Source organism: Aulonocara sp. 'chitande type north' Nkhata Bay, linkage group LG10, assembly GCF_057382095.1.
Source record: "Aulonocara sp. 'chitande type north' Nkhata Bay isolate Kocher_YH1m ecotype deep benthic linkage group LG10, A_spYH_male_GT1.1, whole genome shotgun sequence".
NCBI lineage: Eukaryota > Metazoa > Chordata > Actinopteri > Cichliformes > Cichlidae > Aulonocara > Aulonocara sp. 'chitande type north' Nkhata Bay.
The window spans coordinates 19,565,765-19,583,062 of NC_141353.1; the positions used below are offsets into that span (position 1 = coordinate 19,565,765).

The following is a 17,298-nucleotide window of genomic DNA, read 5'->3' on the forward strand; positions in this document are numbered from 1 at the left end:
AATACATAATTTTAGGTACCTAAGCTAGAGTTCAACACAGGTCTCAGGTAATTAATTTACACCATCTGTTTTGTTAAGAAGTGTGCATATGATATCGCTGTCTCTTTCCTCTGCACATTTCTATCTTCGCACAACAACTTCTAATACCTACACTGCACCGAGGCCTTGAGACAACGCTCCTTTCTTTACGTTTTTCTAGAAGAATGGGAAACATATACACAACTAAATCATATTCTAAAAAGCTTGTAAGTCAATATTTGATATGACCACCTTATTAGCACAGCCTGGACTCTCTTAGGTAAGCTTTCCTGTAATGTCTTTAAGCAGAATAGCTCTCCAGCCTTCTTAAAGGACATTCAAAGCTCTTTTATGCTGCCTTTTGTTCTGTTCTTTGTCAATATGATCCCACGCTGCTTTAGTAATATTGTGGCGTGAGCTCTGGGGAGGCCGATCCATGACCGACAGTGTTTCAGTGTGTTTTTCTATCCAGGTATGCTTTTACTAGATTGGCGTTTGGGATCATTATCATGCTGAAATGTTTTCACTGATAAAGATGTTGCAGATGGTACTGCATGGTAAAAGTCTCCAGCGTGTTTTACAGATGGCTGTAGACACTGCTGTACCTCTCTCCTAACTTCACATATTTAAATTTGGATTCATCGCTCCATAAGACTTGTTGTCACTGATTTTTAGTCCAATTATTCTAATGTAATTTAGCATATCTCAGCCTTCCCCACCCATTTCTCTTCCTTAAGTATGGCTTCTTGACAGCCACTCTTCCACTCAGACCATTTCTGATGAGGCTTCAGTGAACAGTAAATGGATCAACTTAAGATCCAGATACATCTCTCAGGTCCTGTGGCAGGTCTTTGCTGGATTTTGTCCTATTTCTTAAGGACCTGACTCACATACTGTTCATCTGCTGTATGATTTTTCAGCCTGCCACTTCTGCTTTTGTCCTCCACTAGTCCATTTTCCTCTCACCAAGTTGTACATGCAGTATAATGTGGAAATATGCCACATTATTGGCTAATAGCTCTCTGGAAATAACTAACTAACTAACGAACTAACTAACTAATAATACTATTTGATGTCAGATTTGTCTTGGAAATTTACAGATTCAACAGCAGAAATGGGAAACAAATTATGTGTTTTGTGACAGGCTGCTAGTAACTAAATGCTAAATTTGCTAAATTGCGGTTCATGTGCAGACACAACACTGGTTTATCTCGTGATTCATAGGTACACTAACAAACAAAAGCATTTCTCTGAAGATGGTCAAATACAAGGACTGGACTGAAAATGAGTGGAAAAGCAACCAATGTCCAAATAAAACTTTGAAAGACCTTCGGAAAGCTTGAAAACATACATGCAAACATGTATATCAGGAATTTCTGGCTCATTAGAAGCGAAACATAAAGGAAAGACAGGTGGCTCAAGACTTTTGCACAGTTCTGTAATACTGATGAAATGCAATCAACACTGCAATAAATTTGACCTTTAATATTGCACTGAATAAAATAAAAGAAACACCTGTCAGTATAGCCCAAAACATTTTAACAAAACAACAAATGACAAAAATATTGTTGCATCACGCCGCATCAGGTTTAAATAGCTATATACATATAAGCTACCTAGCAGAGAATACAGCGGAAATGTAAGTAAAGCTTGATAAAAAACCCTGATGAACTTAATGGAGCTCAAATAGAATGCAAACTCTTTCCTGGAGGCTCTTGTACTGACCTTCTCGAGCAGGTATCCGATCACCAGAAAGCCTTTACCGCCCAGCATTTGCTCCTGCATGGCCACTGAGCTTTTCAGCAGCTCCACCAGGAATGCCAGCAGAGTAGCACTGCAACATAAGCACACACCAGCAATGCTGCATTGAAATCACTACTGGACAAACATGTTTACTACTGCAGGCAAGACGATCCATGCCGTGTTTGCTTCATCACTCTTCAGACCCACATTCACATACCCCAGCATATATTTTTAATAAGCAAGGTGCTTTGCTGTTTCTTATTGTCATTTCCTTGATGATATATTTTTTAAATAATCGGACTGCAAAGCTGCTCGATACTGGATGTAACTGGATTAATACTGATGAGATGGGGCGGTTTAGGGGAATCTCGGAGCAAGGAGAACACGTTGACTTTCTAAAACACCTTGCTCTTCCTCCTTTTACTCTCTGTAATCAGTTATTTTGTAGCCTGCAGCACAACCGAGGTTATTCTTTTAAAAGAAAGACAACTCTCCCACATACGACATTTACCTTTCTCTAATGTCAACCATTGTCTATATTTACTTCTTCTCATTTTCCCTAGTTTGTTTCGGGGTCCCTACTAGGATCAGCTGCAGCACTGCATAGCAAACAAAACATGTAATATTTTGAAGCTTCAGCCTGATTTCCTCTGCTGGAAAAGAAAAAATGGTGCAGTTGATATAAGTGCTCTTCAGACAGCCATCAGGTTCTCTGTATTTATGCAGATGACTCACCAGACAGTGGTGTCCACGCTGCTGTCATTGAGCTGCTTGTAGTCCAGCTGTGCAAAGAGAGGGAACAGGACCTGTATGCCTCCTATAGAGTGAATGGCACTGTGGATGGAGTGGGTAACAATAGCCTTCACATCCTGGGGGTTGGAAAAAAGACTGTTAGCGCTGACTTTATTTGACATGTTCACACAGTAGAAATCACATGCTCACTTCCACTATTAAAGAGCAAACAGCTCTCATATGCAGACTTAACAATAGAAAATGTTGCAGACATTTTTTTATTCCACATATGGTAATTTAAGACTCGCTTCTTTTCACACACACATTTAGTGCATCTATTGTTTTGTTTTTTTAAAGACTAGTTTTAGATCCCACAGAGACAAATTGAAACAATTTACTTCAAAATAATTTTAATTATCTCAAAACGGAGCATTTCCTTAGGGCTATAAATGGTACCTGTGTACCACTTTAAGCTGTTTTAACCCACTGAACTAAAATCATGAAAAAGGCGACTGCAAGACCTTCCTTAACTAAATTAACTGGATAAGAAAACAGGACTCCCTTTGTGCCCTCATAATTATAAAATAGAGAATTTGCTGCCTGAATGGTTGGTGCATTTTTCACACACTGTGCAACTGAGGGAATTCTCAGAAATCAGGAGATTTTTTTTTAAGAAAAGAAAAGCACCACTGGTTGAGCAGACCTCCATCAACCTTGAAAGATATATGCTTAAACATAACTATAAGCAGTATCCTTCAAAGAAGATTAAACTAAGATCTAAGAGTCCTGTCAAAATCAAATCTGTTTTCTATATTTTCTTAAATATCATATCAGCTATAATATCTTATACTGAGGAAATCCCTTATATCTACAGTACTCCAAGCAAGGTAAATACCACTTATTTTTCACAAATGCAATTGAGGCGAGCGTGAGTCAGCCTATGAAAAACTAGCTTGATAATCACACTGAGCAATCACTTCATTCCACTTCAGTCATTCACATATGCATTACTAAACACATCAAGAGCTGTGGGCTGTGATTTAGAGCGAGCTCTCTCAGAAGAAACAAGCCAAACTAACCTGTAGCATGAGTGCGTGCGGTGAGTGGACAAAGATGGAAGGGTTTTCCCTGGGCGACGACTCCAGGCAGAGCTGGGCATCCGTTGCCTTGGCGTTGTAGGTGAAAGAGATGGAGCTGGCCAGCTTTCCGTCATACAACACCTGCTTGTGGTGCTCAGCCAAGTGGATGTCGCTCTCGGACTTGAACTTGAAAGTGCTCTGCAGTGGCGGTGGAGGTGGAGGAGGAGGAAGAAGAAGATGTCAAGGGTTGTGTGAGGAAACCATTGAATCAGACAGACAAATGACTTTCCCCGAGACGACAGAAGCGCGTCTCTGTGTGCACAAGTTCAACACCCAAAATGGAGTCTGCTTAATTGCAGCATGAGCCGTGTGTAAACAACACAGCATTAGCTTAATGAACACAGCGCTAACCCGGGCACTAATTCAATTAGCCCAGAATAAGAGATGGATGGGGGAGCGGATGTGTGGGAGAGGAGCACTCGGAGATCCAAATTTATCTCTCTCTTTGTAGTCCACCAACACCAAACACACAAAAGAGAAGGGAAACATTATTTACATTTATCCCACAAAAAAAACAACAAAAAACCCACACAGCCTGGAATCTAAAATAGCTTTACTTTGGATCATTTTCTCACTTTTCTGTTCCTCCACTGACATTATGGACGAATGTAACACAGCAGTATGTTGAAACCAGGACACGCGGTCTAAAGATAGACGCATTTCTTTAGTCCACGCACAAATTGTAGGAACTGTAGGTTGCACTTCATCTGTATCTATATCCGTCTATCTGCACAGGTCTCTGGGTTCATGTGTCCTGCAGCAGTGCTGCTACACACAAAGTATAAAGCCCAGCAGATGAAAGGCCAGCGGACTGATCTGCCACCCTCTGCAGCAGCTCTAGGCGGGGGCCACTCTCCACCTACAAGCGTCTGGGTCCCCAGGTACCTCACTCAGCCTGACTGCACAGGAAAGCCGTGGGCCGATGACAGACCTGCAGGCCCGTCTTCTTCTAAACCTTTCATCTGAGGTCTAGCGTAAAAAAAGATTAAAAATGCCCTGAGCAGTTTTAACCATGCACCACTAAATGTAACATCCTTATTTCCATCCAAGGGCTGAATACAAATTTACACTAAACCTTCTCTGATTCAGTTACGAGAAACACAAAACGCTTCCTTGCATGGACACGCAAAGAGGAGCCGGGAGAGGCCACTAATCTGCATCTAAAGCCACTTTTCACACAGTCTTCACAGCACAGCATTGTTTGCAAGAGTAATTAATGGTAATTACAGCATGCTTCTATTTTCTGAATTAAGAAGATATTACTTTAGTCAGATACGGGAGCTGATGACCCCGTGTTAAACAGCTCCTCTGTGAAGCAGCGTGTGCCAATAAGCTTATCTGTTAAAAATTGTCTGAAATTCTGCAATAATTCTTCACAATCACTAATAAAAAGCCTCTTCAGTTTATTTTGGAGCGGGCCCTACAAAAGTATTGTATAGCCTGAATGTGAAATTAATGCACTTATTAGGATGCAGATTTATTGCAGCGTCAGCCTGTTTATTGTGCTGTACTTACAAGGTGTGTGTGTGTGTGTGTATGTATAGACGCAGCTCTTTTAAATGTGAGCTTGCATTCAGGTTGCCATAGTAAAAAGGGGGAAGGCGGGCTGCTGAAAGCGTGAAAGATCTTTGCTGACTCTTCAAAGTACGAAGACATAAGGGGATATCCGTCAGGTGGAAGGAGGAACATGCATTAAAGCGTGGGTTTTTACATATGTAAAGCCTTACGCGGCTGCACTTAAAAACATGTGTCCCCTCACACCGAAAGGAATGAAAGCGACAACTCTTGCCTTTTTCGCACCTGACAGATGCAGATGCGACATGGCCTGCAGTGATAACGGCGCACGAGCCCGTGCACGCACGCTTAAACCATTCAGCTCATCCTTCGCCTGCCTGCAACTCCAGACAGTTTACTGAATGACGGCCAACTCTTCAGGATGAGAATTCCAGCATCTGACAGAAATGTTTCCTGACTTATTATAAGCTATTTATAAAAAAAAAAATATCTAAATCTAGGACTGGCTATCTGTAAATATTCAAAACTAAATGTCAACTCTAAACACTTTCTAAAACTGAATTAGAGCAAAAATATCAGAAATCTACCAAGACATTTGTAGCCAGCGTTAGTCACACATGTTAATCTGCACAGAAATCTAAAGGTTCAACATTAACAACTCGCACCACAAAAAAAAGATTGTGAATGTCACTATAATGAAACATATGAGACATACACACAACAACACACACAAGCGCACAATGCAGGTGTCCAGATACATACTCGCATGGTTCATTAATTAAGTTGTGGCCAGATTGCTGGCAGAGCTCTGCAACGAGGACATCTGGACCTCCTTTAAACAGTGTAACCAATGACATATTCAACACATGAGTGGCAGGACATATACAGAACACACACATACACACGCAGAGGAAGATAAAAATAACACCAGAGCTTCCTTTCAACCGTGGCCCGCACAGAAAAACAAGACGTTATGTCCCGTCTTCTTCTGTCATTAGGAGAACATGGAAGTGCTGAACTGCGCACGCAGACATTTAGCACAAACAGCGTGTCAGCCATCATAAGCCTCGTCGAACCAGAACACCACGCGCACCCTCACTGTGCTAAAGCAGAGTGTCTGTCTGCTTCCTGTTCCTCATTACTGAACAGTAACACTGACAGTGGCCGGGACTAAGAAGCTGCATACGGCTGCGCGCACACATACTGTGTGTATATATGTGGATACAGTTCGATTAAACACAGACTAGGCAAAACCCAAGAAGAAACGTATAACACACACGCGTGAAGCCACGGGAACGAGGACCGACCTACATTCGAGTTAAGACAGGAAGCTGCGTGACACAAACAGACCCACTGGCGTCCCTCCTTTGGCTGAGCGAAAAGCCCACGCACTTGTCATTACAATGCCAGCGCCGAGGCCTGTGGCTTTAAAACAACTGAGCCATTTAATGGTCTCTTCTGGGCATCTGAGAAGCCCATTCTAAGCCATGCAGAGAGGCAATCATCTGACTGATCAGCCTCAGGAAACTGTGGGCTGTGACAGAGAGAGGAATCAGTATTCATGGCAGAGAAACAGCAAACCCCATGCATGCGATCATTTCGAGGAGCACAAGAGAAGTCTAGTTCATCAAATGCCTCGATGATTAAAAGAAAAAAGGAAAGGTGTAAAGGCCACATGTATGATTCAGCGCTCGTATATGAGAGACAGCTCTAACTCCTGCATTCTATATACTGCATCTTTCCCCGTCAGCGTCACAGTGACAATTTCAAATCCCTTCACCGGTGCGCCTGTAGTTTCACTTTCAGGCCGGCCAGATCTTTACTGCATCCCATTCACCTGTTCTCCTTCCCCCAGATCGCTCATGTATACACACAGCTGCCATCTAATACATGCAAACATGCCAAAGAAAAACATTATTTAAAAGAACAAAATCTGATTAAGGATATTTTCTTTCTAATAAGCAGCTGAAATCACATCAGCTGCCTTATCCCCATGACGACTCGCGGTTTTTAAAATTCTGACATCTTTGGACACCTTCATAAACAAGTCGTAAGTGGCCTGAGGCGTGCGAGTGTGCCAAAACAAGAAGCAGACAGCTGGCAAGGCATCTCAGCTGCCACTGATAGCCAGACCAAAAGGCAGAAACTGTGATTTCTAAAGCAATCAGAGCTCAACACCCAACATTGTGAAGCCTCATTTAAATAACTTTAATAACCACAGGAACACAAAGTCCTAAAAAAAACCCCAAAAAACACTTGAGTTAAAATGTGGCATGTATGGATAGTTCTGTATTTGCCTTTTGTGCCTTTTTAACGTCAAGGAAATGAGTGCAACCAAAAAAAAAAAACTAGGTGTATGAGTAAATCTAGGCATTCAAAAAGCTCACTGAGAAGGAAGGTAGATGAACTCAAGCTGTACAACATCATCTGCTGCTGTCTTCACAAACTGATGTTGATGACACTGAAACTGACAGAAGCACGATGAATCAAATGGAAAAACTCCTGCACCTTTTAGATTACATTACTGATGACCTCTATGAGAAAGCCTGGCTTTGAACAATAACGTTTGATGTATATTTTTACATTTAGTTTTCTAAGACGTGCGTTTTCTATACTGGAATAAACTTGGTATTATTGTTAAAAATGTGTACAGATGTTTTTTACCTGCTTTCAAGTTACGGCTTCACACATTAGAGCTAAAAAGCAAGAAGTAGCTTCAACTTAAACCAAGACAACGGACACGTCAACAGTAGCAGCAGAGAAAAGTCTTATAAACAGATAAATGTTTGAAGTGCCTAAAAAAATGTTCTTATTTAAAATACTACTTCTAATCAGCTCGTTAAACACACTTCATATTCTAGTACTGGGATGAAGTACTTCATAATGTCTTCAACAGGGTCCTGAAAACACTGCTCAGAGATTCTGGTCCATATTGACATGATAGCACCACACAGCTCGTTCCACCACATCCCAAAGGTGCCCGACTGGGTTGAGATCTGGTGACTGTGGAGGCCATTTGAGTGCACTGTCATGTTCAAGAAACCAGTTTGAAATGATTTGGTACATTATCCTGCTGGAAGCAGCCATCAGTAGATGGGTACGCTGTGGTCATACAGCGATGGACGTGGTCAGCCACAATACTCTGTGGGGCTGTGTTGTTTAAACCATGCTCGCTTGGTACCAAGTGTGCCAAGATAATATGCTCCACACCATTACCCCTCCACCAGCCTGAACTCATGGCACAAGGCAGGATGGACCCATGCTTTCATGTTGTTTACACATTCGGACCCTACCATACAATCACAATAGACAAGGAGACTCATAAAAACCAGATGTTTTTCCAAGCTTCTATCCAGTGTTGGTTTTGTAGCCTTCTTAGTTTTTTTAAAGTTCAACCCTGCCTTTAACTTTAAAATAGTGCAATAATTAAGATTTGTGGTCTGTGGTGAGGCCCCAATATTTCAAGATCGCCTTGATTTATGATATTACATTTAATCAAACACCGTTATTGTTTGTGTTTAAATCAGCACACAGCAGGTACCAGTGCACAGTGCAGACTTTGAAGATACAGGTAAAATCCTCAGGTTATAAACAACAACATGAATGGAAACCGACAGCATATAGAAACATTAAATAATAGTCAGGAGGCCGGGATGTTCTAACTGTGACACTGAAGCACTGCAAAGCATTTGGAGAACATGTGCTATAGTGGTGATAAGCATGGATGCGGGCGCTATCTCACCTTGTATCCTGGGCCGAGCTGGTGAATAGCAAAAATCTGAGCTGGGTTGAGAGCTTCACTGAAAACGTAAATGGCCCCCAGCTGACCGCAGAACACCCTGTTAGCATCTGCTGTCTCTGATGAACCCAGGAAACACTTGTCGTAACTCTGAAGGAAAGACAGAGCACAAGATAATGTTACCTTTCAGACATAATCAAACAGAAATGTAATCAGAGTAATCGACAGTTTGGAGAAAAATAATATGTTTTGAAGTTTGCTGATCTTTACAGTGATCTGAAAGACAGATATGGTTCATTTTGAATCATAAGATCTCTGAAGCTATAAACAGTGGATGGTGGAAAACAGATAAACCTTTGATAGCTGCTGGTTCCTAATCGCTCGGTCCCAACTCTACTCTCACCTGCTATTACATTTGTCCCGTTCGCTCTCATAGCCCTTATCACAATGAAATCTTTACTCCTCTGCCTTTTTTCAAAATGAGGACAAACGTTTTATCTTCGGCCCTCAGGACCAAACAAACCCCGATACCGTCGACGTTTTCCGAGACCCTTGATTTCAAGTCTCTGAATGAGCTGCATGAACAGCAAAACCCTCTCCCTCAGTTTCTTACAACAACGTCAACCTTCAATACCAGCAGAAATGTCAAAAGCTGGCCAGGATGGAAGGGGAACAAAGGCCGTGCAGCTACCTGTCACCTGCTAAATGGAAAAGTTGGAAGTTGGAGTTTGGGTGAGCTATGTTGGAAAGAGGCCCAAGGACAACTTTGTTCCTGCTGACAAATGCAGAGGGCAAACCTCAGATGTCTGCCAATATCACAACAGGAGAGAGGTGTGAAGTAGAGCCAGGCCAGTACTGGATTTCTGACAGTGCTGCGGAAATCCTTATTTTGAAGCTAAATCTATTTTTTTAAGCAATCGTCAAATAGAAGCAGCTGAATAATGAACTCCGCGTTCATAATCAACTGTGCACGCTACCACGTAAAATCCACAGCAAACAACATCAGCGCCCTTACATCGTTGGTGTTGACGTGCCAGGCCATATCACCATAGGAGACCAGCTGACCGTTCACATAGCAACGGATCTCGGAGTTCCTCCAGCGGTTGTAGATGTGGACGATGCTGATCATATACCACTGAAAAATTGAAAAAACACATTAAAATAAAACACACACACACAAGATGATTAATCAAAACAAGAAAAGCATCACTGCACCAAATTACCAAAACAAGAACTAAATGTTCTTTGATTTACCCGAGGCTTTTATATTTGTGGGAGTTCTTCAGAACTGTTTCGTGACGACTGAGACCTTTCTTGTTTTGGTTTTTTTCGTTTTTATATACAACCAGAACGGTATTTTAATCGATTTTATTCCTCTGCCTCTGCTCTCACCTTGGCTATTACTGACAGTTGTTTGTCCATCAGACGCATTACATCCAAACCCTCAGGGCTGAATTGAAACTAAATTGAAACTTAGTGAAAAGGTGACGCATTCATACTGAGAACTGAGAAATACGGCAACGGCCTTGGCGTATAATGTTTACTGCTGCGGGGGTCGGGCGGTCCACAGCGATGACACCTGAGTCCCGTGCTGCAATTGCACTTTTTGGGATTTCTTATTTTTATACCTCATCTGCTTTTGAAATGCAGAGCGAGTTATAGCCTGTTGTCATGTGTTTGTTGGGGTGTTGTGCTGTGACAGCAGAGAGGAAAACCAAGAGTGAAACACACAACGACAAAAAAAAAAAACACAAAAAAGGGCTCACAAGTTAGGCAAATAATTTGCTTTTTTTATTCTTTTTTTTTTTTCCCTTTTGCTTCTCAGAGAGAGTGAAGGGATCTCTCGGGGTTGCAAGTAATAGAAGGAAAAACACTGTCAGCCTTGATTGCTCCAAAATATCTGGTACACTGATGTTGTTGATTTGGACAATGGCTCTGTTGGTGGCTGAATGCATCATACAGACTACTAAGCTACTGTAAAAGCAAACCAGTTGAAGCCTGTGGTGAACAAAATGTGTTACTTGCACCTTTGCACTTGTTATTTAATAAACACAAACTACTGAAAGATATTGACAAAAGCCTCCTGCTGTATCCACTACTGTATGTTTTCATCAAGACTTTATTTTATTTCCTAGCTTAGTGAAAATTCATATCTTTGTAATACAGAGAATACTCACTCTCACTGCCCTCTACTTTAGCTCACTATAAGAAGGTCAGCTAACATGAATTACAACAGTGTTGAACTCATTTACTCAACAGAACGCTTGTTGTTCTCTCTCTTTTTTCACTTTGCCCACCTTTATAGTGCATGGCTACAGCAATATGCTTGTGTGCCTTCATTAGAAAACATCTTCCCTGGTGATAATACACACAGGTTCCCTGGAGAGAGACTGCAATGGGGAACAGGAGTGCAAAGGGGAGGGTGGGGAAGCTATAATTTTGCAGGTGCATGTATACATGGGGAGTAGGGAGCACAAAGTGTGCGTTGCCAGCGTTCAGTCTCTCGTACATGCATGCACACACGCATTAACGCATGTGCACGACAAGGCAAAACGCTGTGAGACACGGTGGCTTTGAAATTTATCAAATGGAACCACTGGGAACTTCGTTAGGCGGTGCAGGGATTCTACTGGGTCAGCAAATCCTCTGGAAGGCCATCTCATCAAGTAATGTGTGTTTGTTTATGTGCGCGTGCGAGGATGTGTGCGAGCGCGTGTGTGGGACAGTGGCAAAATGCTGACAGCGCGGTACAGGGGCAGCGTGCAGGTCTTAATTGACAGACCTTATCTGGACTCATCAACATTCGGCGTGTGTGCAGAGAGATGGGGGAGAGCAGCAGCACTCTCCTGATGCTGTGTCATTTAACAAGTGGCACAGGAGCTCCAGAAAATGGGTGTTTCTTTTTCTTACCTTGCGGGGCTGGAAATCATATTTCACGCAGTGCTGAAAGCCTTTTCCTTTCGACTTCAACGATGTCACAATGAGGCAGTTTCCCACAAAGTGCGCGGAGTAACCGATTCCTTTACTGGTGCGAAAACTGAAGAAGAATGAGAAAGAGAAACACTCATTTCACTTTGGTGTAGAGTCGAGATACGAGTCTGAAAATGGCTGTGATAAGTTTTCAGCTAGCTGTAAATGAAAACAAATTAGCTTAGGCTAACTTTATGAATGAGCTGTCCCTCTTAATGGCATGTGAACCATGAAGCTGCTTAGACTAAAAGAGCTGGATTTTATTTCACAAATACAACTGCACCTCAAGATACCCTTACTACTGAAATACATGCACAAGGCACCTTTCACAGCCACATATCGCATCTTTTAGGGTCACAAAAAGCAGGATTTTAAGGTGCTTTCTTTTCAGCGATGCCAAGGGTCCCAGATTGTAGGTTTGTGAGAAACACCAGTAATCCCTCCATTTTACCCGCATAATTTTTCTCTTCCCGCGCTTGTAACCTCCACATAAAACCTAGTCTCACAGCTAAGCTTCTTCCTGAAACAAGCAGACATATTTTCTTTTTAAAATAGACCCAGAAGGATCGCGCATACAGCAGGAAGGAGATACACGTACTGCGTTATCACGGCCTTCATGCAGCTGCTGAGGCCAATATCAGACAGGCAGCTGGAGTAGCAGCTGCATCTGGGGGAGGATGATAAGACCGGGGCCAGAGAAGAGGAGGCTGCCCTCCCTCTCTCGCACCCTGCTTACCATGACAACCTGACAAACCAAACTGTTACTAAGGAAACAAGATTACATCCGAGCACTTTTCCTGATTAGCACTCATCTCCGAGATAGTATCTGGAGGATATATGGATGCACATCGCGCTTCCGTAGACGACTTCACAACCGTTTCCCTCCGTAATGAATCAGAGGGAGGAGAGGTGAAGGCAGGACGGCGCTAGTTAGTGTCAAAGAGCGAAGAGGTAGAGAGAAGAAGCCAAGCAGTGGCGTGAGGGAGTTCAATTAAATAAAAGGTCAAAGCTAATGAAGCTTCATAGCAGCTAACGGCTTGCACTTGCAACACTAACGGTGAGGCCAGCGAGGGCCAGAGCTGCACAGCGAGGAGGAGGCATCCACCCAACAGGTCACTTATAATGGAGTGTGTTGACATTTAAAGTTATGTTCTAATTTATTATCTGTTTATCTATTAACTTCCTAACCATGTCATTCAGTCTGACTAGTTAACTCATTATATTAAATGTTTCACTGAAGACACTCAAAAGCTGAACAAATGTAACGCTGGAAAAAGATTTGAATAGATCTGATTGTTTAGGATTCGGGAGCTATGTGATCATCGCTGTGTCTGTGGCCAGCTGACAACACAACACTTTAACACTCCTAAGATGACAAAAAGATGGAAGTGAGGTGTTAGAAGAGCTGATCTGTTTCCTACGAGTCTCGCAGTACTGAAATTGCTGAAAAACACCATAAGAATGGACTCAAACAACTTCAGCATTTTTCTACATCTGATTTTAGACCAAAAATCCTCATTTTTATTTCCCTTTTCACAAATATAATATGGATTACGCGTCTAAACAGAAACATGATTAAAACAATGTCTTAACGCCTGTTGCAAATCAAAACAAACTATCACAATTTGTTTGCGATAGTCAACAGCGAGTGCTAACAGTTTGTTACTTGTCTAAAGCCGTCTGAGTATTTACTTGTATTAAAAAAAATTATTAAAAACCTACAAATGCAACTTGTTGTGATGATTGAAAACATGAAAAAAAATGCTTGTCTGATTTTCAGATTTTTTTTTTAAATCTTGTAACAGCTGCACTTTGACCCCATGACTCCGCGACAAGTTCCCACGGTGAGAGTTCTTAGGAATAGATAGACAGACACTTTGTTGATCCCACAAGGGAAACTGTGCTTGCTGTTGTGAACCCTTCTGAACAAGCCAAAAGTAGCTTTTGTTGCCTAAAGACAACAACAACTTCAGTTCATCCTCTGTCTCACACAAGCAGTTTGACCTCCCCCTTCCTTTAACCCAGAATTCTTTTGATTCATTCAGTTTCTGACGTGACGTTAAAACCCATCACGTGCGTGCACCCTGACGGAAATCTGTCCACTCAACCTTTCCAAAAGCACCGATTGAAACCTTTCTTACATGCACATTTGTGAACCTATCCTGTATGGCGTTCATACAGATTGCGACAGATTGCAGTCTGCAGTATATTAAGTGCTTTCGCATACTGTGATTAAGTGCAGCACACTTTCAAACTGTGTCATCCGTGTTCACCTCAGGTTAGTTTTCTTCCAACTGTAACTATAATGCTTTTTGACATCCAGAAGGAACAGGCCTGAACTTGCTTTGTGCAGCTATGTCGGCTCCTCTGCTTGGATCAATAGTGAAAGCACAAGGACGTCTGTACGAACTAAAACCACTTCGTACACAAGTAAAATTTCTTTAAACTGAGAACACTAGCGAGTGCTGCCACTATAGAAATTTGCTCATGTCTGAGCCTCTTTTGTCATTTTCTTTTTCTCAAACCTATCTAGAGTTTTGTTTTTTTTAAAGCATACCAAGAGTCTACAAAGAAATCCTGTGCTTTTGTGATCCCGGAGGGCTGATAAAAAAACCCAACTTGGCGACGTTTGGATTCCTTTTCCTCGATTTAACGCCTCTCTAACACAATAATATCAGGGTGACATCATTAGGTCAACAAGTCAGGGAAATAAGTGCAAGATTCACAGCTAACAGAAACTCTTTAACAGTACTCGAGCTGATTTTTCATTGAAATTCAAGAAAACGTACACGTTTGAAGATGTTTAACTTTTTCAACAGTCCAGATGAATGAACTTACCAGTAGAGGTACGGCTTGTCTTTATCCACATTGATGTTGTTGAGTGGATCCTGCCTGAACCAAGTGTTGATAGTGAATCCGTTCTGGTATGGCCATTTGGCAATTGGTGGTAAAGCTATAGCCTGGAGCAGAACAATCAGCTATCACTACACTCATACGCACGAGAAAATGCCCTTTAATATGAGCTGACTGACTGCAAACAAGCATAGATTAATCTGGATAAAAAAGAATTATTCTGATAGATAAGTGGTGTATAAGTGGTTAGTGCGTTCTGGTCGGTCTCACCGCTGCACTCCGGCCTGGAAAGTTGAAAAAGGTGTCTGGGCCGTGTCTCTGTGGCATCTGGTTCAACACTGACAACAGCTTGATAGCGTGTCTTGGCTGGAGGAGAGGAGGGAAGACCAAAGTGACTGCCATTATTAAGTGACAGATGCTCCCTATCAGGGGCACAGGAGAGAGTAAGACTGTTTAAAAAAAAAAAAAAAAAAAAAAAAAACATGGTGTGACATCACATCTCTACCACAACCCAGCTGGATCAATAACTCTTCAATCACCTCCGTCCTACCCCCGACAACACCTCATCAATACCATGGCAACCCTTAATCGATCTGTCTCTGGAGAGGGCTGCTGAGGGGAGGAGGAATCGGAAAAGATGGGAAAACAGCGGTAGGTGGATGGGTTAGTGATAGATATTGGACAGCAGAGAGCAGTGGACTGCTGATCAGTGACCAGAGGTTGCTGATGGAGGTTGCCCTGGAGCCTGCCTAGAAGGGGGGGATTGCCGAAGAAGTGGCAAGGATTCACAGGATGAGTTAACAAACACCGAATCATCGCACACTCTGCAAACCTTGCTAAAACTACAGTCAGTAAGGATGTCATAGGAGACAGTTTAGACTCATAAAACCCTCGTTAATCTTCACAGTACAGTTTTAAAACATCCGCTCTGAGTCAGCTAAACCGTCCGACTAGAAGGTGGGCCAATGAGCAAACTACAGGGAGCTGTTAAGCTTACAACAAGAAGCAATGTAAGCTGAGATTGCACTAAGCACTCCCAAATCTAAGCTCCTGAATTAATCCCATTTTCAGGTACTGGCGTTTGTAGCTCTAAAAGTAAGCATGAATCAGCAATAGCAGAAGCCAATTTAAGCAGAAATTCGACAATAAACAGCATACGGGTTTCAGTATAAAAGCCTGAAGCAACCAAAGTGCAAGAGTGGTTCGTGTTGCCGTTTCAACAAAGGAGGAAATGTATTAATCAAACTCTCTTCCAATTGCCTGCAAAGCAATTCACTGAGAATACAATGCCAAATTGGCAGGTTGTGATAACAGACGTTTATTTGGCTCACTGTGCAAGAGTAAAGAAAGTTTGAGGTAAGGAGAAGTAAAGAAGAAGAAATGGAAATCCCCGAACAAAGCATTCAGCTTCATAGAGCGGTTCAGATGATTATATGTGTCCTGAATGTGACTCTACTGGACTCTACTGGCTCCTTCACCTTCACACCTGATTAAGCTTTCACTGTCACTTTTTTTTTTTCACCATGCTTCTCTTCAATTACACTAATAAAATCAATTACAAGCAAAAACAAAAACAAGAACACAAGCTAAAGTGTCTTAACAAACATACAAAAATGAATCCTAATATGGAGTCAAAGGTATACACACCCATCCTGCATTATTCTAGTGCATTAGCACAAACATCTCACTAAGTGACATCCAGACTAATGACACGCAGACAAACTCATGCTGTATGGCTAATATAGTTTGCATTTTTTAAGCTTCCACAGCAAGTGAATACCAGTAAATCAAAAACAGTGAAATGTCTAATTCAGCAGCAAATGTGACATCTGTAAAAACAAAAAACCTAAAAATTAGGTTTAATATTGCTTCGTGAATACCAGCTCCTCTCAAACCAGACATGAATCTTCAATAATGTTCTGATATATTTGTTGGTCTGCTGCCATCTGAGCAAACAAAGGGTTTCTGACTGAAGCTCCTTCTGTCGTTGAATTGTCCCCTGAGGTACACCACATCAGAAATGCTCCCAATATGAAACACATGACATACATCAAAATTTTTTTTGCAGTGTTGATATTTGTTAAACTGTAAAGAACCATTAAGTGCATGAGTCTTAGCCCGTAGCTAATGGTGCGTGTCACGCCACTTCCCGGCATTGGCCTGCAGGAGAACTCGCTAGATTGGATGACGTACTTTATTCTCTACAGCTACAACCATGCAAACCATAATCTGCACCCTACTGGATGAACTCGCGTGGGCTGTCTGGTTCCAGATCTTTTTAAACCGAGACCAAAGTGGCAGCTCGTTTCCAAATAAGCTCTCTAAGACTGGCGCAGAGGTAAACACATGAAATAGCCCTCCTTCATGACCAGGTAGAGACACAATTTCAGTCTCATGGGGGTGGGGGTCACAAGCCAGTTACTCCTAATGCTGGTCCCAAGCCAGGATAAATGGGAGGCTTGTGTTAGGAAGGGTATCCAGCATGAAATCTGTGCCAAATCAAACACGCGGCCCCCTTGGGAAATAAGAGAGCAGCCCAAAGTAGCTTTAGTGTAACAAAATGTGTTTCTGCAAGAATTTAAGACCTGC

General features: G+C 42.1%; 1 protein-coding gene across 15 annotated transcripts in view; it reads right to left on the reverse strand.

Moving 5' to 3' along the window:
- Positions 1-17,298, reverse strand: part of nbeaa (neurobeachin a) — a 106,986-nt gene that overhangs the window by 47,063 nt on the left and 42,625 nt on the right. For all 15 annotated transcript variants that reach the window (XM_086308916.1, XM_086308919.1, XM_086308918.1 and 12 more), the window contains exons 4-11: positions 14,980-15,075; positions 14,695-14,816; positions 11,797-11,923; positions 9,902-10,021; positions 8,890-9,036; positions 3,573-3,770; positions 2,497-2,630; positions 1,744-1,852 (exon numbers count right to left, since the gene is read on the reverse strand). In XM_086308916.1, the coding sequence (XP_086165042.1) occupies positions 1,744-1,852; positions 2,497-2,630; positions 3,573-3,770; positions 8,890-9,036; positions 9,902-10,021; positions 11,797-11,923; positions 14,695-14,816; positions 14,980-15,075 (1,053 nt within the window). The remainder of the gene's footprint in view (positions 1-1,743; positions 1,853-2,496; positions 2,631-3,572; positions 3,771-8,889; positions 9,037-9,901; positions 10,022-11,796; positions 11,924-14,694; positions 14,817-14,979; positions 15,076-17,298) is intronic.